General features: G+C 37.7%; 1 protein-coding gene across 2 annotated transcripts in view; it reads right to left on the bottom strand.

Moving 5' to 3' along the window:
* The window catches only part of Tmeff2 (transmembrane protein with EGF like and two follistatin like domains 2), a 245,951-nt gene that overhangs the window by 37,177 nt on the left and 182,929 nt on the right, over positions 1–25,845 (bottom strand). For both annotated transcript variants that reach the window (XM_051190151.1, XM_051190152.1), the window contains exons 6-7: positions 13,945–14,093; positions 13,172–13,231 (exon numbers count right to left, since the gene is read on the bottom strand). In XM_051190151.1, the coding sequence (XP_051046108.1) occupies positions 13,172–13,231; positions 13,945–14,093 (209 nt within the window). The remainder of the gene's footprint in view (positions 1–13,171; positions 13,232–13,944; positions 14,094–25,845) is intronic.

Here is a 25,845-nt window from a genome sequence, read left to right on the forward strand (position 1 = left end):
TCATTTATCATTTCCTGTTGTCTTTGCTATTTTTCCAAGTTGTCTTTTAAAACAAATACCTTCATTGTCCTTGCTGCAAAACCAATAACTTTATTTCACTTACGTGAGACAAGATACAGATGCAGTAGGGTTTGCTCCTAATTTCAAGGAGGATGTTTGTCCAGGAACCACCTAGGAGAATTTCACATTCCTGTCCTTTCTTGGGGAAATGGCACAGTATAGTTGAGTAGTAACTAGCCTCAGCCATGCCAGAGATATCTTTAAGGTCCTACCTCTTGAACCTCAGGAGTTCCATGAACATTTGTGTTCTCACACTGTCAGACATTCTGTTCCATAAGCAGCATGGCAATTTCCATTTTGTAAAAGGATTTCTGTTGAATGCTTTAATAGGATATCGCTAGCAGGTTTTTAATATCTTTCAATGAACCAACTGTTACAAAAATTTACAATGAGAAAGGGCCCAAATAATAAACAGAATCTTTGAAAGGGCTGCTGCTGCCTCCTCAGAGAACATCATTAAAAAAAAAAATCTTCCAAACAGGCAGTGTTTAGTTCAGCAATTTAGTGTAAGTTTGTACAAAACATCTAATGTGAGCAGAAATGTGACATAGCTTTGAACAGTAGCAAAAACAGAGCCCTGAGTTAAGAAAACATTAGTTAGGAATACTGGATAGATAAGAGATCCAATAAGGTAGACAAGGCTCTTCAGCAGAAAACTGCTAGAGGCCCAACTTTCTAAGAAAAAACTCACTCTCATAAGTCTTGGTAGAGACAGATCCTCCCTTTGTGAAAACACTTCTAATATGACTTAATCGCTATTTTAAAAATGCATATGGCAGCATGGTGGTGGCATACGCCTTTAATCCCAGCATTCGTGAGGCACAGCCTGGTCTACAAAGTTACACAGAGAAACCCTGTCTCAAAAAACCAACCAACCAACCAAACAAACAAACATAAACAAAACACAAACAACAACAAAACCATGTATATGTAGTTGAAATAGGGAGATGAAAAGAACCTTGACAAACCAATGGCCCTTGCTGGCGGATTGTTTCTCCTGGTAAACCAGAGAACCTGGCTTGGACTGTACTCTAGGCCGCATAGAATGTGAATATTCTTATACATCCTAGCCCCATAAGGCAGTTATAAGCCTTACCACTACTGGCATTTCAAAACTAAGTGAAAAGTTTCTGTACTGCTATGCTAAGCTCGTCTCCTCTACAAAATGCATTCTGTAAGTTAATTGCTCTAAAATTCAAATGAAATCAAGGAATAAATATGATTAACCACATCATTGAAGAATAGTTTCATGGAGAGTCCTAAACAACAGATAGCCCATATAATTTGTAGTTTGTTTTGGAATGAATTAAGTGAGACTACTTCAGAGGTATTTTTCCTAATGAGTATAATGATGACTATGATGATGATGATGATGATGATAGTCATGACTGTAATGAATATAGTAGTTTCTTAGGATAATGTTATAATTAGTTGTTTGCTGGGCACATATCAATTCATGGGAAGGAAGAAGTCGAGAAGCATGCAAAGATGCAGAAAACACAGTTTCAAATCCAGAATACAGTTCTGGCCTTGCATATACACAAGCAGGAGTTAATGGCTTTCTAGCTTTTTTGATGGGTTGCCTTGGTAACTATGGCTTTCTCTGTAGAAGATAATGGGGACAACTTATTATAAGCACCTTGTTAATAAGTTTCTATAGTCCACCTGTCGGTTGTTCTTATGCCTCTACAGACACATTTCATTAAAAGAGTAGAAACCGATAACAAAGGAACATGTGCAACACTGTGGAATGTGTGCGCAGACCCACTGAGTAGTCTCATTACTACTGGGATGTTCATACAAGCCATATAATTAGTCAGCAGAGGGAAGTCCTCTGGTGACTGACAATCAATGTGAAGACAGTAAGTTTGGCTAATGAGAGTTCCCCAGAAAAGGGAAGTTTATGCTTGGTGAATACAGGGTTTAGATTTCTGAGTCGGCAAGTCTGATAGCCCTGCTTGCCTCTGATCAATATGGTCACTTTCATGCCCCAGTGACCGATCTCCTAGAAGCTCATGTACTTCTTAGACGCATAGTTTTGCCTTTTGTGAGGCTGGTCTTTCTGGTCCCACCATCTGCTTCCCAAAACTCTGCATATTTCCAGCCCTGCCCCTCAGTACTCAGAGATGGCATTCTAACCTATTTAGTCCTCACTATAGTTATAGGTCATTATAGCATCCTTTTTTTTTTTTTTCAATTTAATGCTCATTGCCCCACATTCATTATGCCTGGAGTTGGGCACCTAAATTGGATTCCTCTTGATCATATTTGAGTTCAAATTAAGTATGTTTTTTTTTGTTTTTGTTTTGTTTTGCTTTGTTTCACATGAACAAGTGATGGACACAAACTATCCTCATGAACTACTAATTGGAAATATGATTTCTATGCAAGATTTAGTTTTGCAGGCACTTAAAAAAATACTTTGGGGTGATTATGTTTGCTTTTGGCTGAATCACCAAGATCCAAGAAATGTATTTCTAAGTACTAGTTAAGATGGGTGCCCACTTTGGGGGCCTACTCAACTCATTCAGAAAAGATTCAGGGCATTCTCAGCATTTTATGGAAAACATTTATCTTTTCCAAGATATTGGGATATGCCCACTATTCCAGGTTCATACATTCAATAAATGCTTGTACTGTTCGTCATAACAATGTAAATGATATGGTGGGGTTGGAGATGACAAGGGTACATTTGGGTAGTGGCATTTACACCAACAATATGAGGGCATTTGAGTGCAAAGATATTTTCTGCTTTGTTGCCAAGGCTAACTAGACTTATCTTTTCTATATGATCTTGTTGCAAATATTTATTTTTACTTCTTAAAGTTGTGTGTGCGTGTGTACCCTGATGTGTCTTTGTGAAAAATATTTTATATTGACAGAGATCATTCCTCTTTTCTATGTTCTTGTTATTTTTGCCTGTTTACCCTTTCCATGTGAGTTTTTCTTTGTTAATTAATATGTAGGTCTTTAAAACACATACCTTGAGTTATAAATGACTAATTTTAATCGTCAGATGGATATAATCATTTTCAATTCTTTCATACTTCCTACAAAATTGTTATTTAAATCTTAGGCCATAAGGGTCATGTGATCATATTGTTATTTAAGTATATTATACATAAAATATGTTGGTTTTAGGAAAACAGAAAAATTGGCTGTGTGAAAATTTAGATATATTATTATGCTCATAGCATAGAAATAAATGATCAATAAATATTACTTTAGTATTTGTTAGTTGAAAAGTTGACCAAAGGCTTTTACAATGGTAATTGAATGACTTGGAAAGAAATGTTTATGCAAACCCACTGTTCTTGAATTCATCAACAGTGAATTTTCATTAAAAGTTCTGATTACATATCATGAAGGTCATATTCCATAGAGTAGGTCTTTTCCCATAAAAATAAATTCATTTTCAATTTCAGACCAAAACAAATTAACAGTACCAGCTATCTCACTAGTTTCTTGTTAGTAGCTTACATGATGTTTTTTAATACAAAATTCAAGTATTTGGAGTGAGGCTTTCCATTGCACAGATAGAAGAATGGGTTCAGAAAGTTACAGCATCAGCTCCAGGTTAAACAACTGAACAGAGCATGACCCATGTGTAAACTCGGTGCTCCCTGATTCTTCAGCAAACACGAGCAAAACAGCCTTCCCACATTTATTCAAGAGAAAGGTAGATGGATAAATAACACCTCCAGGTGGAAAACTGTCTCAGAAATGGGCATTTCAAACAGGAAAAAGTACACATAAATGATGCAGAATGCATTTACCAACTGGGGCATAAACTTAGTTTCTCAGAGTGTCTCTTAGGGCCAAAGGCAACTTTTCAGCCCAAGCCTTTATCTGTAATGCAAATACCACTTCTGTGTTTACTTATAACCATGAACATAATATAAGATTACAGGTGACCAGCTACAGGATTTTAGGGAGAAAGCAATGAAATCACAAAGGCTCGAGGAAGCGGGGAAATTGTGAGTTAGAGTTCATAGAAGGCTTTTTGAATTCCACAGCACTGAATTCCACTGCACTGCTAATCTAGATCCCAGGGGAGGAAATACATGAATTGAGATATTCTTCTGCCCCTCAGAAATCTTGATGGCTTACTTAATTTCCTGGGCTTAAATATTCTAGGCTAGTCTAGTAGCACTTTAACAGACTGGGCAAACATTTCTATTTGTTTCACTACTGATACCAATATTTGTGCTACAAGCTGCTGCTTACATTTTCTGCTATTTATTTCTTATAGATCAAATTATTGGCCCAGATATAAGATGTTTTCCAGCAAAGTATTCCTTGTGTTCATGAGCAAATGGAAAAAGCTTCCATTTTAAATGTAGATTTTTGCCACATGACTGAATTAATTCATGCTATAAATATGATATGAAACCATTTTATATTCATGCTTGTATACCTGGAGTAAAAGAGCCATCAAGGCAAATACTCAGCAAATCAAGCAAGTGCCCCATTTGCACAGGCAGGTGAACAAAATTAAAGCACTGTGGCCAGGTCCAGGCCAGCTATTTAGCTTTTCTGAGCCTCATGAGCATTACTCCTAGTATTTGAAACCTTGTTTTAGCGGGTTGAGCTTAAAATAGAGTGATGGGAATGGATCTTTGTAAACTACAAAATATCACAGAGAAGCTAGGGACTTAAAAAAATAATTAATGATGAGTTTACTGGTAGAAAGTACTACTCTGGGTCCTCTACTGTATAAAGAAACAGGAAGCAACTGGAGGTAGGTGTGTGTGTGTTTGTGTGTGTGTGTGTGTGTGTGTGTGTGTGTGTGTGTGTGGTGTGTGCGCAGCCATGTGTGCATGTACATGCATATTCATGGATGAATGCACATTTGTGTTTGAAGGCATGCAGAGGTCTAAAGACAACTTCAGCTGCTAGGCCTTAGATGCTGCTGCTGCCTGCCTTGGTTTTTTTTTTTTTTTTTTTTTTTTTTTTTGTCTCTCACTGGGTTCACCAAGTATGCTAGGATGTTAGTTTGTCAGTGAGCCTCAAGAATGCTCCTCCTGTCTACACTTCTGCAGAACTGGGATTTACCACTGCACATCTACTTTTGTCTACATGGTTTCTGAGGCTCAAACTCGGGTCCTCACACTTGTAAAGTGGACACTTTACTGACTGAGTTATCACCCTAGCTTGCATGGGAGTTTTCAAAATCACACAAAACAGCACTTAGAGGATGGAGAGATATAGATTATGGAACACATCAGTATTTCAGTGCAGCAGAGACATCACGCCAAGACAGTTTTGAATCTGAAACCTACAAAAGGTTAAGTGCAGGGTGTGATGTCCACTCGAAGGCGCCGGAGTATTAGGCGTTAAACTTTTCTAGGGTCCCTCACTGTTGACACTTGCTAGCTGCTGCAATTAGCAGTGCAGTCCTGAACTTCAGCTCTGCCATGAAGTCTCTCCACTTAATCTCTTTGAACTTCCATTTCTCACCTGTCAGATGCTTCTAATATCTCCTCACATTTCTGCTGTGAAGACCGAAGGAGACAATTTGTGGGGAAAGGCTTTGTAAAATGCAACGCCTTCTATAGAGAACAAGTTATTTTGACAATTCACTTAGGCTGTGTTGATGTTCTTTTAGGATGTCAGTTTCTCCTTTGTGTGGAAAATGGGTTCATCGGATATTAATAGGACAGAGAGGGTTTCGTTTGTAAGTCGGGATTCTTTCTTCCACATTTTATATTTGTGCATAATATCTCAATTATTGTTTAAAGATAGGTACACTTCAATAGTGAATGTTTCCTAAAGCTCAGGACTTCACAAAACAACAAAAGATGGTGAACTGACATGGAGCAATTCTCAGGAAGATGGGCAGGCTCTACCTGGTGTTATAGGAAGGGAGGCTCTGGCTCTTCTGAAGGTACAGAGAGCCCAGAACGTTTCTTTTCCGTAGACCAACATTAAAACCAGGGAGCTCTGTCTTGCCACATACACACATACACTATCACTGAAATTATTCTTTCTCTGACACAGGTTATGCCTGTTCTTTTACAAAAGTATTGTTTATCCTGCACACACAAGGGAATAGACTAGACATATTTTCCTTATAGTCTCCCTCATCATTTTCCTGTCGTATTTTACCCTTCCCATTTAGGAAATGTACATGAATGAAACTGTATCATTGACATATATATGTGTATGTACATGTGTATATACATATATACACACACATATAACACACACACACACACACACACACACACACACACACACACATATATATATATATATATATATATATATATATATATATACAAATTGCCTGTGGTGGTTTTGTGGTCTCATATATGCTCAAGATACTGCCCAGTGTCTACTTCCTGTGGCCTGCTTATCCACATGTAGCAGCTCCTTCCCCAGCACGTTTGCCTGTATGCCATCATGCTCCCCACCATGGTGACGATAGATTGAACCTCTGAATTATCACCACTATCAAATGCTTTCCTTTGTAAAAGTTGTCATGGTTGTTGTAATTTAAAAAGTGGCATGAGAGAGAAAGACACCATACAACAGAGCTCATGTAGAGGTTTTTTTTTTTATTACAGGAAAGGGAATATAAAAAGGGGGGGAGGAGAGGGGGAAGACTGGCCTCTGGTGACAGGAGCAGCAGAAGAGAAAATAAGAGGGGGGAAGAAGACAGAGACAGGCAGATAAGGAGAAAGGAATGGGGGGGGGTGTCGAGGTGGACATGGCTACTTTAAAGGGGAACATAGTGAATGTGCACAAGTGGTGCTCTTAGTGGCTGCAGCTGAGGGCATATCTGTCAGAACCTTAAGGGCAGGACAGTACAGATGCCTGAATACTAACAGTGGTGATGGTGTCTCTTCACAGCAATAGAAACCTTAATAGTGCCCTAGAATTTATACAAACATTTTAAAATTCTTAAGTATACAGAAAGTCTCTTGGGATATTTTATAAACACAACTGTCGAAGATTCTATCCATTTGTGAGTTCTAGTGATGATTCATAAAACGATCTGTGCTAAATATTCCCTATAGAATTTAGTAAATAAACTTTCTCAAGACTCCAGTTCCCCTTCGCAGGACCAAGGCAGATGAGCTGTCTCTTTGTGGAGCCTTGGGCAGCATTGCTATACAGAGAGACCTGGGGCATACCATAATTCCTTTCTTGTGCAGGTTGCAAGGAAGCTTAGGGCTAAGTGTTGTAACTGTAATAGCCATGCTCCGGATGTATTTCTTTTCCCCAGAAGTTGTGCTTTTATGCTTTCAATCTCTGTTTAAACACCCCCATTGACTGTAGTTTAATTATGAAAACACTGCAAATCCTTTTTGGAAACTGGCATAGGATGCCATAAAATAAAATACATTTTATTTTCTAGATGATAAAAAGTAAAGTAGTTGAAATTTATGTCTTTTTGAACATCTAACAAGCTGCAAAATTAAGCATACTGGAAAAAAATGTGCAGCCATGTTTTCTGAAGCTTGATCAGACTCTTAGCAGGAGAGGAATCCATTAGGAGACACAGATACAGATACACATTGGATACAGAAGAGCACAGTTTTCAAAATTCATTTTGCTTTTAAAACACAACTTGGTGAGGACAAATATATGCATACACACATATATACATTGCACCATTTTACGTATTCATAGGGGAAGTTTAATATTAGTATCTGCAGAGGCCATTAAGCCCTAGCTTTGTGATTTAGAAAATCTTTGCCTCTGACTCTGTAGTGAAAAAACAGACCTGGATTTAAGACTTAGCTGATAGGGGACAGTGATAGCTGTTGGCCTGCCCAGTTTCTGCGGCAGGGACTTGTCACTGGACCTGGAATCCTGACATACAAACCCTTAGATTCAAGCAAGATTCAGATAAGCCTGGGGTCTCATGAGAGATAGCGATAAAGAGATAGATAGATAGATAGATAGAGAGAGAGAGAGAGAGAGAGAGAGAGAGAGAGAGAGAGAGAGAGAGAGAGAAGATAGAAAGGTGACTGCAGACAACCTAAGCAGAGAGAAATTCTGCATGCTGGAAATTTTCCCAGTTTTCTCATGCTGACTACATTTTTGTGCCTACAGAGAATCATGAATTCATGTTTCTGTGCATGGTAGACACATTCTAGCCTCTTGCAGGTTAGTTTTGTCTTAGATATTATTATTTTTTTTAGTTTGTTGCTATATCCAAAATTAAAATTCAGTCTTGCCAGAAGTCTTTCTCTTAGGTGTTATTACAAAGGAGGTTTAACAAATTAATTTTGAGAGTTAGACTTGCTTTTAAGAAGATAGCTACTTTTATATATAGAAACGAGTGTTCTTGTAACAGCTTTTGAAGTAGGTTTAAAAATGAGAAGGGATTGATAAAGGCTCCTTAGCTTACAGTACTAATGTTACATCTGGAAAAATGAGTAAGTTACAATTGCTATTTCCTTCTGGTGGGAGAGTCCATGGACATTTGTTTAACAAGGGAAGTTGCTGTGACATCAAATTAATTGTGAGTGTAGGACAAACTTTTAGGCATGTGAGTCACATAGTTCCTGTTTTCCCCCTTTGGAGAGTTTAAAACATATGAAATACAAATTATCAGGACAAAAACATACTGATTCTCCATTTGATTCTTTTATCATTTCCAAATTCTATGTTCTAAAACATGGGAAAATGAAAATCGTACTGAAGCTTGGAAATGTTGAGAAACACAAATATTGAAAGGATTTCCAATATGGTGTATTTCAATAAGAATATTGATATTCATGTATATCACATGTAACTGAAGTCAGTTCTAGGAGGGTTTAGAGTATCTGGTTCACGTTTAACTATGAATTACCAGTCATAATTAACATTTTTGATTTTTGTTACTATCTTTTATTTGGATTTTAGCAAGCACGTATGTTTAAACATAGCCTTTAATTTTTTTTTTTTACATTTTCTTTATTTGGTGTGCTTATTTGTGTCCCTGTGTGTTCATATGCACCTCTAGCACCAGCGTGCAGATGGAAGTTAAAGGGAAATGTGCAAGAGTTGATACATCCTGCCATCTGAGTGGTCCTGGGATCAAACTCTGATTATTAGAATTGGCAGCAAGCATCCTGACCTCATAAGGTAGCTTACTGGCCATCAAACATTATACATTTCATGTTACAAGATTTTCTTTGAGATTTAGTAGATTAATCTGTTGTCAAACTAGAAAAATCTGGAGCATGTTGAGTGACCTGGTCATTTTTTTACATGTCCATTAGGAGATAACATTAGGATGGAAAACAATTTGTGCAGCCCACATGTGCTTAGGTATGGGGCCACTGATGGGCATGGGAAAACAAGATCTTGTCTCCAAGGAGAGCTAATTCTCCCTTCCTCAGCAGCCATCAACAGCTGGACTCAAGGGGTTTTTAATAACAATGACAAATGGAGGATGTAAAGTTGGGAGAATGACAAGGCATAGGTTACAGGAAGACGTGGAGGAAGGAAATGGTAGATGACTTCTTTAAGCTATAGTGTTTAAACACATGAAATTTTCAAAGATGAGGATGGATAAAATATTATTAAAAATAAAAACTACAAAGTGAACTAAAAACAGTGGTAATTAACTTCATAGCTTAACTGTCTGAAATCAAATTCAACTCTGCTCTCTTTGAAACTGAACTGTGATGTGCAATGTGAGTGACAATGTGGCTGGCAGGCTCTATGTTGGTATTTGCTGGTACAGATGTGTACATTCACAGGCATTGCATGGGCTGCTGGAGAACCTCAAAGCTCTTTGTTGAGGAAGAAAATCTCCAGGGAAAGACTTGACTTTCTTATAAGTTCAGTGGTGGATAGTTCAAGGGAGAAGATAGTCATAGAATGCAACTTTTATTCAAACAATTTAGTTTTCAAAGGAGGTATAAAGTTATTATAAGTGCATGTGGTAGCAATAGCTAATAATACAATAAGATAGTTGTTTATGGTAAATATAATATTCATATTTGGTTCTATTTAAATTTTAGAGCACACGTAGTTTCAGATATTAATTTCATTGTCATGTTTTATTACTTACAATAAGTTTTCATGGATTAGCATATCTGGGCAGTGCACTTTTGGGAACACTTGCCTTCCAAAATGTTTCACAGGAAGGTGTTATTTTTCAAGAAATTTTGATGAATGCTGTGTACTATAAGAGGTCATGTGTATTTAAAAGATGGCTAAAGTACTGTGGTCTTTTAAAAACAAAATTGCTATTTTATATGTGTGATAAATTATGAATTCAGTTGTGGTTTCTGACATATTCTTGTATCTATTATGGAAGGATAGAGAGAATGAGAGTTGGGAGGTAGCCATGACTTGCTCTTACTGGTTTTTAAAGACAATTGCATCAAGACTCATGATATTATACTACCTACATTTATATGAAATTTCACAAATAGAAATTACCATTAAGAAAAATTAAAATATGAGATGGACACGCTGCCTACTGCGCTAAGGAGGCATCTGCTTAACTATGTTCATAGCAGCATTATTTGTAATAGCAAGGACATGGAAGCAACCTAGATGCCCCTCAACTCAAGAATGGATAAAGAAGAAGTGGCACATTTACACAATTGAATACTACTCTGCGGGGGGAAAAACATGGAATCTTGAAATTCCCAGGCAAATGCATGGAACTTGAAGAAACCATCCTGAATGAGGTAACCCAGTCACAAAAAGAGGAACATGGTATGTACTCACTCATATATGGATTTTAGACATAGAGCAAAGGATCACCAGCCTATAATTCACACTGCCAGAGACACTAGGATACAAGGAGGATTCTAAGAGATTCATAGAAGGTCCATCACAGGAGGGGAAAGGGACAAGATCTCCTGAGCATATTGGGGGGGCAGTGAGTGGAGAGGGAGCTAGGAGAAAGAGAAGGGGATGAAACGAAAGCACATGGGACTAGGAAGATTGAGTCAGGGGAGGAATAGATGAGACAGACAGAGAGGAGAGAGAGAGAGAGAGAGAGAGAGAGAGAGAGAGAGAGAGAGAGAGAGAGAGAGAGAGAGAGAGAGAGAATATAGGTTTGAAGAGAAAACTGACTCTAGAGAAATATCCAGAGATCTACAAGGCTGACCCCAACAATTTGATCAACAGTGGAAAGGCTACCATAAATGCCCTTCTCTGATAATGAGACTGATGCACAAAAGGATTTTGGGAGCACATTCCCCATGAAGGGATACTCCCTTAACCTAGAGGCAGAAGGGAGGGCCTAGTCCCTACTCCAAATGACTTGACAGATTTAGATGACCTCTCCTGGAAGGCATCACCCTATATGTGGAGTTGGGGGGGATGGGGGAGAGGGTGGTCAAGGGGCATGGGAGCATTGAAGAGAGGAAATGAGGAAGGGAGAGGGAACTGGGATTGATATGTAAAATAAGAAAAATAAAATAAATTAAAATAAAATGGCTTTCCATATCCATGAACTCTGCATTTATAGATTTAACTAATTGTTGATCCAAAATATATGTAGTTTCATCTTGTAAAATATGTACAGAGTATTTTAAAAATCATTATTCCTTGAGCAATACAATACCACAACTATTTTCACAGAATTTATGTTTTATTAAATGTTATAATTATCTAGTGATTATTTAAGACATAGAAAAGATGCACATCGGTAAGATGTAAACATCCCTTCACTTTATATAAAAGACTACAGTATCCTCAGATTTTGGTAAAAATTTGTAAAGGGTTGGAACCAATCCCAGAACCCATTCTCTTAGAGATTATTTTACATAAAACATGTATATTTATAAAGATTGTATAACAGAAATGAGAGCTGAGAGGAGTGATGGGAGAAGCTAAATTGTTTATCGTAACACCCCTTAAACATACTTCAATACTCTATTCTTCTCAAGGAGCATCCATTAATATCGCTAGTAGGTGTTTTGGGAATGGTTATGATATACATATATAGTAGACCTAACATTATTCTATTGCATAACTGATAGTTTCAGGCTTTGAAAATACAAAAGTTAAAAATACTGTGTCCACATTCTGGTATGTGCAAGTAATTAAAATATTACCTGGAATTTGTTTATATATAATGATAATTATCATTAAGTAAAATGGGATAATGAAATACGAATGAATGGTAGTACATATTTGAAGAAAAAGAAGTAATTGCTTTGGTTTGAATATTAGTTATAAAATTGGTTACAAACGTTTTGTAGCTAAATGAAAAGTTCCCTTTAAAAATCTCTTGAAACTGGGTAGGGTAGGGCATGCCTCCAACCCCAGCACTAAGGAGGCAGAAGCAGGCAGATGTCTGTGATATCCAGAATAGCCAGAGCTCACAGAGAGATTCTGTCTCAAAATTTCAAGAGTAAATGAATAAATAAATAAATAAATAAATAAATAAATATTCCTTGAATGCTTTTATAAAGCTTAATAATTTTATTTTTATATTTTTAACTCAAATTCCCCTAAATTATAGGCATCTGCTAAAATTCCAATTGCATTCCCATCAATCATTTCTCACTGTAGGGGATCTAAATTAGGTAGCATTTTTTTTTTTATTACTCAAAGTAAATTCTGTAGTTACTAAATAAGATTTATGTTTTCACATAAAACTGATTATAACTTTGCATGTCTGATAAACTGCATTCTGGAATCTAAATAAATGAAACATGCTAGTTGCTTTAAAAAATAAATTATGCATCCATTTTAACTCTGCATGGAGCAGAAGCAGAAGTGGCTTATGTTAGCACTTGTAGCTCTCATTTATTTCTATCTTTTCAGAGACCAGCAAGCTTTCAACTGTTGACTTTTATGAAAATTCAAACAAGAATATTTGCATTTATTACAATATACTGCCAAACCTTGCATTAATTTCCATTGATGCCCATTAATTTGATAAATGTTTTGTCATTTGTACCATTTGCACTGTCAAAACAATTTAATTATATCTTACTGACATCTTTGACAATTGCTTTAACTATGGAAGAAAATAAAAAGTGTGTCTAATTTGCTTCAGTAAAAATTTCCTCTTGCCCATTTAAGAGCTTGAACTAAGAAAGGAGATCAGGGAATGTTCAGGTTAAGACAAATGGTAAACAGTATTGCTGAATATGCTCATACAAAGGCTCCCATTTTACTACCAGAAAAATTCACATACCTGCATAATCTGTTCTTGCATAATGCCCATCTTCAGATTTAGTGGTTGTAGTTGTGTTATCTGTTTTAAAAAATTAACAATAAAAACCAGTTAACCATTTCCTACATAATTATCAAATTTACTCTTCCAACAGTGTCTTCGTTATCGTTACCTTATTACAGGTAAGGTTTGCTGTTTGCCCCAACAATGACAGCAAAACCCTCAATTATAGTTTTGAGCTCTTAGAGAGAGGTGACTTTCAATGCGCATGTGTTTGTTTGTGTGAATAATAGAATGGTATCGGTTTTCTGAGGGTTGGGACAAGAAGGTTCAGAACTGTAACTGAGATACATTCAATACAAGAAAAGTAAGTACAATCTCTCTAAGGCATTTCTTTCAAACATATTTCTATTGAGTCAGTACATAAAAAGTGTGATTCACTTTTAATCCCAACATTTCTAATCAATTCTTAAGTTCTTGCCCAGACTTCCTCTTTAGCCTTTGTCAGGAGAATGGCTGCTTTGTTCTGAGTTCTGGCTCCTGTGTTCATGGCACTGTGACAATACAGTCCCATTATATTGAAAAAAAAAAAAAAAAAAGACGTGCACCTTTGCTGATGGACCCTCAAACACCTATAATCAACACAAATCCTATAGCTGACTACGAGATCCATTATGAGTCAGAACTGTCTTTCGGAAATGAGATAGCTGCCTAATAAGGAGCTATCTTCACTTTTCATTTCTGCACAGAGACTAAAAACATTCTTTGATATGAAATTTTGCTACGAACATTACCTTGACATCGACCCAGAGACATGACTTCAATTTTCTCCTGTTTCTGACACGATGCTTCTTTGATTTGACACGCATTATCATAAGATTTCCCATCAGAAGCGCAGAGAGGGTTGAAGTTGGTTTGAGAACAGTCAATGTTGCATACACACCTAAAGGAAGAAAGGAATAAAATGTGGGACGTCAATAGTGACATTACCACAGTATAAGTAAAATACAAATGGGAGAAGTGCTAGCTGGGCAAAGTGCAATAGAATCGAATTATACTCTTCCAGGGAAGTTCTGCCAGTTTTCTGAGATGAAAATACAACACAGAACTAATAGTAAATAATCCAGAGGACCCAACAGTGAATCAAAATAAATGTGCATAAGTCTCACAAGGCTATTTGAAGAATTCAAATAGGCTACTGTAGAAGAACTGCCTTGGAAGTGACTGAAACACACTCCCATACTTCCTTCATTGAATGGGTAAACCGTAAGAGCTTGAGACAAAATGTTACAGAGGCCAGTAAAACAGAAAGCAGTCAAACACATTATTTGGAATGCTATCAGTAGAGATATTTCCCCAGTACTACAGGGCACTATTTAATGTGCTGAATGAGACCTTCAGTGGTTACCTGTAGAGTGCCACAAAAAACCCTTTGAGAACAAAGTGAAAGGTGTAAATAATTTATCTGGAATATGCACACCCTATAAGTAATATTTACATGATGAAATTCTCAGGTTTCTTTCATCACATCCCAAGATTCCTTTCCAAGGTATACATTTTCTATTTTTGGCTCCTATTTTACATAATAAGTGACAAATTCAAATTGCGTTTTGTTCATGGCTTTAACATTTTGATTTTTGTTTTGTTTTGTTTTTTGTTTTTTTCCCTATAGGCTAAAGAAATCTTTGGTGAATTAAAGAGAATTAGGTCACCTAAACTAAAATTAAACATTGTAAAACAAATTTTATAATTTTTCATTATCTTAATTCTGTTTTATAATGTATTTTGTTATTTGGAATATTACATTTTGGTTTAGAGCTCCTGCTGCTCTTGTAGATAACATAGCACCTACATGGTGACTTACAAACATGAGTAATTCCAGCTTCAGGGGATCTTGGCACCCTCTTCTGGTCTTGGCAAGCACTGTATATATGTAGTTGCACATATATCCATTCAGCAAAACACCCATATTCATTAGAAATAATAAATCTAAAAAATTAGCATATTGTATGTTTGGTGTGTGCAAACCTACTACTTCTATAGAATAAAAATAAAAGATATATTTGTATTTTTTCTATATGTTCTTCTTGAAATTGTGAATCACAATTTTACTTCTGAATACATTACATGTGCACACACACACACACACACACGTACAATACAATAATAACTATTCATTGCATGCTGTCTGTTAACATTCATTGCTTCATCTAAACTCTGTAGCAGTCATTATACAGGCTAAGATATTAAACAATACATAAAATCAGAAAGCTAGTAAAGTGTAGGACACTTTAGGCCTAACCCTTCTCCTTTAAAACTGTACCCTTCAAATTGGGATTGCCCATGGGACTTTGAAAACACATACCTGGGCCCAGTGGAAGCTGAGGCAGTACCTAGAATGCTAGAATTATGTACTCTTAAGCAGTAATCCTGACACCTGGCTGATTCACTGCTCAAGGATGCTGACTGTAACCCAGAAAGGGCTTGTGTCTACATACTAGCTACTCTCAGAATGCAGTCTTTAGATCATCTGTGTCAGAATTACCTAGACTACTGCTAAAATTATGGGCAGGAAATGTACTAGTGTGCTTAAAAATATTTTTTCATGTGTAGAAAAATTTCACTAGTAGCACTTGATTAGTTTTATATTCATCTATTTCAGAAATAAAAGTGAGGATAGGTGGCAACTGTCTAGATCCGTAATCCCCGAGGGTGGCATTCCTTCCTCAGCTGGGTGGGAAGGAGCCCAGCATTGCTGCCTCTTGAGATCTGAACATCTGAGTCAGGTGCTGCTTGAGCTCACAGATGCTCTCTCAGGATGGCCCTGAAGAAATAACTCTGTAGATCAGGCTTATCTTAGCCAATGGGCTTAAAGAATTGAAGCAGTGAAGCCAACTTGCCTCTGTGTAAGGCAGTTCTTAGTGCTTTTAAGGAAGATTAGGTTTTAACTGTTGGTCAAGATGTCCCAGAGTCTTATGATGATTTTACATAAGCAAAGGATGGAAAGGTACATGACACTGTCTGTCTATTGAAATAGCAACTGAGGTATCCAGGGCTTTTCAAGCTTACAAAGTAAATACAGAGAAATTCAGGAATGTACACATCTCTAATTGTTAAGGCAATTAAAATTTCTGAAATCTATACTGATGGGAGAAGTCTTTCTGTAAATATGCTTCTCATACTGGTTAATGAATAAAGTACTGTTGACCAATAGGAAAGGAAGATAGGAGGGGAGGGACTAGGAGACGAGGAGGAAAGAGGAAGTAGTAAGGATGAGTCAAGATGGAGAGACTGGGGAGACAAGATGCCTGCCCTATTCCCCAGTAAGATGAGACCACGTGGAAATACATAGATCAACAGAAATAGGCTAATACTTAAGAAATAGACTAGCCAATAAGAAACTAGTACCTGGCCAACAGCATTATATCAAATACAGAGTCTCTGTGTGTTATTTGGGGCTGGTGCAGCAGTGGGACAAGACCAGTAGCGGGAGGAAAACCTACTCCTTACACTATACCTAATATTATATAATACTGTACAGAAGGATGAGATGAGAACTGCAAAGAGGCAATTCGCTCCACGTGAATTGACTAGGATCAGTGCTTCCAATGAGATACAGCTCCTCACTGACAATTGTTCGATGCATTTACAGGATCCCCTTTCCCACGTCAATCCCCACCTACATGGGACTTTAGTCCACTCCTGCCATTGTTTAGATACAGCCTCCCTGAAGGTTTGCTTCCTTACTACCTCAAATCCAGCATTTTAGGGAATGGATAAGAAAAGTACATACACCGTCATTTCATTCTCACTTCAAAAGGTGAGATTTCTTTTCATGAAAGTGAGATGTAGCTTTCACCAAATCTTGGGGATATGATCCTCATGAGAGCATGCATCATGTTGGTCTTACCGTTGCACTTCACTACTTTATCCTTCCTACTCTCTGAACTATCAAATATTAATACACAAGCAAATGCTTTTAAAATTCTAGTTTCTTAATCTCAGTACTGACTGAAATTGGAAATCTATGAAGAAATATCCTCCCTCTGCCCCTTCCTTCCTCCATCCCTCTGTCCCTCTCTCCATCCCTTTGTCCTACCCTCCATCCCTCTCTCCTTCTGTCCCTTAGTCTTTTTCCCCATCACCCCCTGTATCCCTCCCTTCCTTCCCTTTCCTTTCCTTCTTTCCTTTCCCCCTCCTCTCTCTCCTTCCCTCCTTCCCTCCCTCCCTCCCTCCCTTTCTTTCTCTTTGAAACAGGGTCTTGGGGAGTCTAGGCTAGCCTGGATCTCATTATACAGCAATGACCTTAAACTTCTGATTCTCCTGTCTCTACTTTTCAAGTGTAAAATTATAGGATTGTACCACCATATTCTATTTTATGTGGTGTTGGAGAGTGAATTAAGGGCTTGGTACATAGGAGGTAAGAACTTTACAATGTGAGCTGCTTTCCCAGTCATTCATCATTTCTTGCTAAAGTGGCTGGAAAACTATGTAGCATGAGGAGAAAAAAAAGCTGTGAGTGAATTATGATGATCCACTCTATGTTTCCACTAGATCAATGCATTCTGATTTTATAATCATTACTACATTTGAGGTATTTAAATCTGTTAGCTTTATAAGTTACAAAAGTAGGCAAGGTTCTATGATGTTAGTCTCATTTTCTCTCATGTTCTCCTTTGGTAGTGGCTGAATTATCCTCATTTTGCTGAGTGTTTTAGGTATACTCAGCTTTCAATAACTACATATTGATAAACAAATGACATGGATGCAGTAACTACTTTATATTCTCAAAGAAAGGTAGCCACTATTACTATCTCTGTCTAATAGGTAAGAAAATCGAGTCTTGAGGAAGTCACATAGATTATAAACAAAAGAGCACGGTTTTCCATCTAGGCAGCCTGATGCCAGAGGCTGCACCATGCTGCAAATTGAAGTTCAAGGAAAACTAAGACAGATGCACATTCAAGCCATTACTGATAGACAAGATACTTTGGATGAGTCGTACCTAAGAAACAATGCTGTGTCTACGCCTACACTACTTATTACTGTGTTTTGAGTTTATATTTACTTTTAATCTTTGTCTTACCAAACAAGAGTCAAAACTCTAGAATATTGGCACATATTATTGAATGATATTTTGGGGACATTGTGCACCAATGCCAGGTATCAGAATAAATCACTCATCTTATGGACATTGAATTAATCATACTACTTAAAGTGTCAGTTAATGAGAATGTTATATATTTAAAATGCCACGAATAAATCTGGCTAAATCTAAACATAGACATTTAAGTATTCACACAGCCATATGAAAGTATACAGGTCACTAGAAGCAACTGAAGTGTGTCTGTTTATGTGTGTGTAAAGTTAGAGTGTTTTAGCAATCTTTCCTGAGTTAGTTCTTCAAAAATTGTAAAGGAAAATTTTGCAAATCTTTATTTATGGTGTAGTATGGCTTTCAGTCTTAACAACAATGAATCTGTTACAAGAGGCTCATATCCATCTTATGATAGCATTAACTGCATCACCACTGTTCTTTATTTTTATTTTATATTTATACTCCTCTTTAATCTTTTCAGGATCAAGATATTGTATTTATCTTTCAATTTCTGGTATGCAGCACGTGCATTAGAGCACATCTTTAGTTATAAAAAAAACTTGCTGAATGAATTATAAGAGGAATGGCTAAATGAACTTGGAAGGAATTCAACAATACAGTCATTGTGTCTCAACCCTAAATACAGAGATGTGCTAAATTAAAAGGGCTGAAAACTAGAGAGGAAATGAGACCAAGGAGGGTGACAAGTAAAGGAATGTAAGAATGGCTGCATGTTCATACAAACCCCAGCTTGCTATGTCTAAGGTATCAGTGCAACCAGCTTAGAAGAACCTGCTAGCAATTAGTGTAAGCACCCCAAAGCAGCATGTTCTTATACTTAATGGACTGTCCGTTATTCTATCTGACCAAGCTTGAGGTATCCCACTTTTTCATCAATAAACAATGCAAATTCAATGTGAACAAATTGCCCCCCCCCATTTTCCTACTGCAAGACTCCTGCTTCTAGGGTCACACAGTGATGGGCACTTTTCAGTTTTACTGCTCATCGTAGCAAAGTTGTTCTGGGACCTGCTCTTTTCTATTCTGTCTCTAATATCTCCATCTTTGAAGGTTTTATTAGACAGAACTTAGAAAGGATAACTAGTGATCAATTAATGAAGCTGTACAGAACCGTGCTGTCAGATGCATATAGAGTGACTGAGAAGGGTCCGCAAGAACTCAGGCTGCCATCCTCCTCATTTGTATTTCCATAAACAAAGAAAATAGAGTAGGAGTCCTTCATGGACGTAGTGACATAAATGTCCACTTGAGACAGGAGATCCTTTAAATAGCCAAGCACTGTTTATATTTTGTGATATTTCGGTACAGCTTGAGGTATTGATATAATGTGAACATGGTAGCAATTTGGCATTTTTTTGCTAGTTCAAACGACTGGAAAATATATAAAGCTCTGGTAAGAAGGCAGCAGAATTATCATATAAGGTAACAGTGAAGTTACAGGACACTGGCTTTAGCAGCTTATGCAGATGAATCCAGGTTTTTTTTCTTATAGAGAAATAAAAGGCACTCATTTTAAAAAACAAACTAACCCTCTTCACTGCTTTTGGCAAATAATTGCATTATTATTCATTCTGAGAGGAGTAACTAGTTAATTACAGCATGTCTCAAGCATTTATTCAAGCCAAGGATTTGTAGGGCTAAGGACTGCATGCAGCTTTTAAGAGTTTTTTGTTTTGTTTTGTTTTTTCTTCTTTCCTGTTCTTCCTTATATCCCAGCCTTTTGACATTTTGACACTGCGATTACATAGATCTCTTTTCTTTTAAGCTACAAAGAAAAAGAATCAGCCTTACTTGAAAACAATAATTTTAGAGGTCTTTAAGTAGAAGTACTTCCCCCTTCTGCCCCAAACTGCTTCAGAGACAGTTAACATGGACTGAAAGTGTAAGCTCCCTTGAATAATGGGGAAGAAAACAGCTGTAAAAGGCCACATGATGTTGTAGAAAGCCTGCATAGGGAATGAAAGGTGGTACCTAAGATGACCGACATATATTTATATTGACTCATGAATGCTTTGGGCGGTTTGACATGAACTTAGTTCCTTGCTTTTCTGAAATGACCATCGTAAGGATGATCTACAGTGAGTTAAATGGTCTGTTCCATGTATTTAGGGATGTCTGTCATCTGTCTAAGTGTGAGGAAGCAAACCCTGCCAGCTCGCAGATTACTTATTCATGTGTCTGGTTTGTGGCTGCCTTCTAATTTCACTAGATTTTGTTTCATCTATTAAACATGGCTGACACAGTGCTTTCTCAAGGTCCCTGGCTCAGTGTTTATGCCGTATTCTGACTGTCTAACATTCCCAGTCCATTTTAAAGCACCCTTGCATAACAGGTAGTGAGACTGCCTTTCTCCATTGTTTGGGGCCTTGTGGTTTGTTTCCCTTGAGCTTGACTGTCTCCAGGGCTATGGAACAGACCCTCATTGGCCTGGCCTGGCCAGTAGGTGAGGCCAGCACTGTCTGTGCTTGCTGTAATGGATGGCTGCATTACATTAATAACAGTAAAACAGCATGTACCTCTCATTCGAGCCTCTTGTGATACTTTAAGCCCATTTACTCATTAGCTTTCATTTCTCCTTTTGATGGAACTTGATTATAAGTATTTTATCTGTAAAGAAATTTCAGTGCAGGAATGACTCTGAATTGTGAAGGAGAAAAATGAGGAAAGAAATGTGAAAATGTCCCAGAAAATTAAACTTTCCATATGAAGGGCAGAAAAATGTCAACTGAGAGCAAAGCTGATAGGCCTGTCACTGTGTCAACTCATGCGATGTTTTTCTTTTATGGTCATGGTAATCCTTTCAGCTCAAAACCCAGGAAAAAAAGAACAATATCCATCTCCATAAATATTACCCAGGATGTGCTGTAATTTTACAAGGGAGGTAAGGCATATTTTAGTTTGAATTTTTAAAAATTTATTTTACGTATATGGGCATTTTGTATGAATGTATGTCTGTGTACCACATGCACACTTGGTATGTACTGAGACTAGAGAAAAGGGTGTTGGATACCCTGGGGCTAAAGTTATAGACAATTATAAGTCTCTCTCTCTCTCTCTCTCTCTCTCTCTCTCTCTCTCTCTCTCTCTGTGTGTGTGTGTGTGTGTGTGTGTGTGTGTGTGTGTGTGTGTATGTGTGTGTGTGTTAATGGTGAGCCTTATAGTTTATGTGGAAAAGGCTTATTTTCTACTACTGTTGAATACTTTATAGGGATATCAAGAGACATGGAAGTTGATCTCTTATAGGGAAAGCCTTGGAATATTGTGACTCACTGACACAATAAGATGAGAAAAATAGTCCAAAGGAAACTACTGGGCTGAAGAATCCTTCTCTGAGGTACTGCCAGAACTTTCCCAGACAGGAATTCCCATGTTGAATAGAAAGAGTTGGTGCCCACACATCAGTCTGCTCAGTGTAATGAAGTTAGGTGGAGACTGTGATGAAAGCTTGGGATTTGGCATCAAGCTGACCTTGACTTGATTATTTATTGGCAGTGTGGCACTACACCAGTCATTTAACTTCTTCAAGCCTTACAATCCACACCTGTGAGAATGGACTGAACACAGCATGGTAGAGACAAAAATCAAGTAATCCATATATACATTGTTTAGTAAAGATTCTGAGGAATTATAATTTCTCAACATATATTGGCCATCATTGACTTTGCCTCCTGATCTAGCTTGTCTGAGCTTGGGTGCAGATCTATTTTGTGTAGAACAATTCAGAAGCTCAGGTAATTGGGATAAGCCCAGAGATTCTGGCAGTTCTGGCAACAGATCCAGGGAACCTGACACAGTGCTATGGGTGGTTCTGATGGGCAGCCTTGCAGTTCTGATTAGATGAGACATCCTTGTCCACCTTTCACAGCCACCCAAGGCATCTCCCAAAGTGTATAAGATTCAAGGTGAGCCACTCTGAAGCTGTGGGCTAGGCTGGGGCTCCCCAAGCAACATTTGGAACCAGAACCTTTCCAGTCTAACAGAGTGTGGATCACACACTGATTAAGTTTCAGCTACGGCTAGTTCTATGCATCCCTTTTCTTCTCCTTCATTCCATCATAAATAGTTTAGTATTGTTTAAAGCACATGATTCAGCGACACACTTTTAGCAACTTTTCTCTATACGGTACATTCTTAAAACACTGTGATGTGATGTTAGGTGACTAAATGCCTTGATTCAAAAGAATCATAGGCCACTCAGAACTGGTTCACCAACTAAACCAAGGTCAACTGCTGAGAAAGAGAGGAAACTGTCTGGAAGGGGCTAGGGTGGTACCTTGTGCACGGTTCCCTTATTCTATCCTCTTCCTCATTCTCAGCCTTCACAAGACTAAGGAAGGGGTGGAAAATAAAATTTCTTGAAAGATATAGGTAGCATTTAGATGGGGAAACATGGTGGATGGAAAGACACAGGGAAGCATTTACAGGGTGACCTTCTCATGTGCCTGAGGATTGTGACTAGATCTGCTTGATGGGAATGAACTCTTTCCAATGAAAGGCAATCACAACAATATAGACAGATTGAAAGGGAGCTTAATTACAATCCAAGGAGTGGCCTTCATCTTCTGGGCCAGGGTGAGTCCTGAAAGCTTCTTGAGCACAGGGTGAGGGAGAAGGTCATTGTGATCAAAGCTGTGCTTCCGAAGGGTAATGATAGCTAGACCACAATAGACTACAAGGCAGAGCCACTAACTACAAGGCGCTGTGATATAGAGGGACAAGGACAGAAAGCTGGGCAGTGACACATTTGTTATATAGAAGAAAGGGAAGAATCGATAGGCTTAGAGGGCTGCTACTTAAGGCACAGCAGAGAGCTGTATGAAGGGACAAATGTGACCACAATGTCCTTCCTGATTTACTCTTCCCTGATTTCTCTACTGCCCCAGATTGTGATCAAAATTGGAAACTCAGAGGGATAGGCAGACTCAGGGAGGATCTGGGCATTGAATATAAGAAGGCTTTTCCCCCCTATGTCTTTGCTGTGGTGACAAGGACAAAACAAGTTCTATTATAATAGTAACATCAGGAAAACAGTCATAACTATGAAGAATCATTTATTGTACACCCAGCATGACTCTTGGAAGAAGGCTGAAACAAAACCCAGTGGCAACTAGCACTTAACTAATGACAATGCTTTAATGACCAAAGGAGGGTCCTGCAGCAGGAAACATCCCTACCCCCACCCCCACCGCATCGATGAGTAAGACAGAGCTAAAGCAAAAGTTAACTCTTGGTCTATTGTCATGGATCAGTTACCCCTCTCTTCTAGATTATTATTTTCCACTTTGAAGCAGCTGCATTTACATCTTAAAATAATCAAAGTAAACAATTCCTCTTCCTCATGTACATTTGTAGAAATATCCTGGAGCAAAACGCTTCATTAGCATCAAGTGCATGCTCTTACCCACTAAGCTAAGAAACACTCAGTAACCAGAGGTGACTATGGTCCCCAGAAGTGTGGCTGTTCGGCCTGGGTGGGTCATGACCAGGGGTGAATGTAATTACCAGAATTGTGGCCATTCTGCCTAGGTGGTCTTTATGTACACAGAAGTAGAATGCACGGATGGCCCTGAATTTTGGATTATCAAAAATTGCATTGAATTTTAATAATGTGATAGACTAATCTACACTTGTTCCTTCACCTTAAGATCATGTTGAGTGATATCTTCAGACAATGTTTCAGGGTTCCAGATCTCTGTTATGTTTTCACCTGAGAAAAAAGGATCTCAGGGTCACATGTATATGGACTTTACCATAAATTTCCAGGAAACTACAAGTTTTCTTTCGGATTTCATCCATGAGAGATAAGGAACAGTGCATAAATTGTAGTTCTACATTTTGTTAAAGTTGTTAGTTTGAAAATATTGTCCATTATATTGTTTAAAGTGCTCTCCACCTGTCTACTTAATTGCCATTTCATTTTTATGAATGAGACATGATCATTTTTTTTTTCAGAAGAAAACTAGTGTAGTCTCATCCAATGTCACAGCTACTTTTTTCTTTTTAGATTTATTTATTTTACTTGTAGATTTCCTTCATGCCTGTCTGTGCACTATGTGTGTGCCTGGTGCCTGTGGGGCCAGAAGAGGCCATCAAAACCCTTGGAACTGGATTTATAGACATGTCAGCTGTCATGAGGGTTCTGGGACTCAAACTCTTGTCCTCTAGAAGAATAACAAGCGTTCTGGCATGTCTGTTTTAAGATTGTAAACTTGTGCCATTAGGCCTGGCTATAGCTGATTTATAAACTTGGTGGTGCAGGCTATTGTCTAAGGTATTGCGGAGACTGCCTGAAAATTAGGAGTTCAAGACTATCTGATCTATAGGAAGAGTTCAAATAACTTATCAAGGCCCTGCCTCAAACAAAAGTAACAGGGCTGGGGTGTGGTTCAGTGATAAAATACTTGCTTTGCATGCATAAGATCAAGGATTCAACCTCAAGCACTTAAATAAAATAAAAACAAAAGAAGTCTATCTAGTTTTTCTTTACTCCTCAGCTATGAACAAGATCAGGGATAAGCAGTGGATAAGTGTGTATGGGTGTGCCAGCATGCAGATGTGTTTAAAATGAACAATTCAGTACAAATAGCTACTGAAAAAGTTTCAAGAGCAGAATGTCAGGTATCACTAGGATCTCCTTGTCATAAATCCTCATGGAATAGACCTTTAGTGTTTTAGTACCTGTTATTTTCTTATAGTCACAAATCTTATGCTTATGTAATTGAGCATTGATTAAATTATGCTGGCATTAACTAATTGCACAATCAGTGCTCATATCAAGTGGTTTTCTTTTTATGATCATCTCATTCTTCAACTTTCCCTTATGAATTTGGAGGTCGATTTTATGTAAGTTTCTTTAAAAATAGTATTTAGGGAGTGTAGATGGCTTTGTGTTTAAGAACTCTGGCTGCTTGTCTAGAGGACATAAGTTTGATCCCCACATCCCACATGGCTACTCACAACTATCTATAACTCCAATCCCTGGTGATTTGACCTCCTTTTCTATTCCCCTTGCTCACCAGGTATGCATATGGGATGCAGACATACATGGAGGGAAACCACTTATAAACATAAAAATAAGTAAATAAACCATAAATAATATCCAATATATTATAACACATGACTACAAATTTTATCACAGGAATAATGGGAAAAAAATCATTAAAATACCCAGAGAATGCTGCACTCCAAGTCTGGAAAAGGAAGGTAGAAAACATGATTAAGGCACTCAGATGCCTGAACCTTATTTGTAATGTTATATCCTTAAGAGAATATCAAAGTGGCTATGGTTGCACACCCTTTTAGTTCCAGGATGATCAGAGGCAGGTGGTTCTCTGCAAATTCCAGCCCATCCTGGTCTACTCAGCAGGTTCCACAGCAGCTAGGGTTACAGAGTGAGACTTTGTCTCAACAATATCAGAACAAACAACAATAAAAAACAAAGGAAATGTGTTGTAGGTTTAGATTTGTTGGATCCAGCTGTGATTGCACAGAGGTGAGTTACTTCTTAAATGCTACAAATAGTTAATAATTAACAAGAAAAATTGGTAGTAGTTTTGACCTTTTCCTGCTAATTAAA

Source organism: Phodopus roborovskii, unplaced genomic scaffold, assembly GCF_943737965.1.
Source record: "Phodopus roborovskii unplaced genomic scaffold, PHOROB, whole genome shotgun sequence".
Taxonomy (NCBI): domain Eukaryota; kingdom Metazoa; phylum Chordata; class Mammalia; order Rodentia; family Cricetidae; genus Phodopus; species Phodopus roborovskii.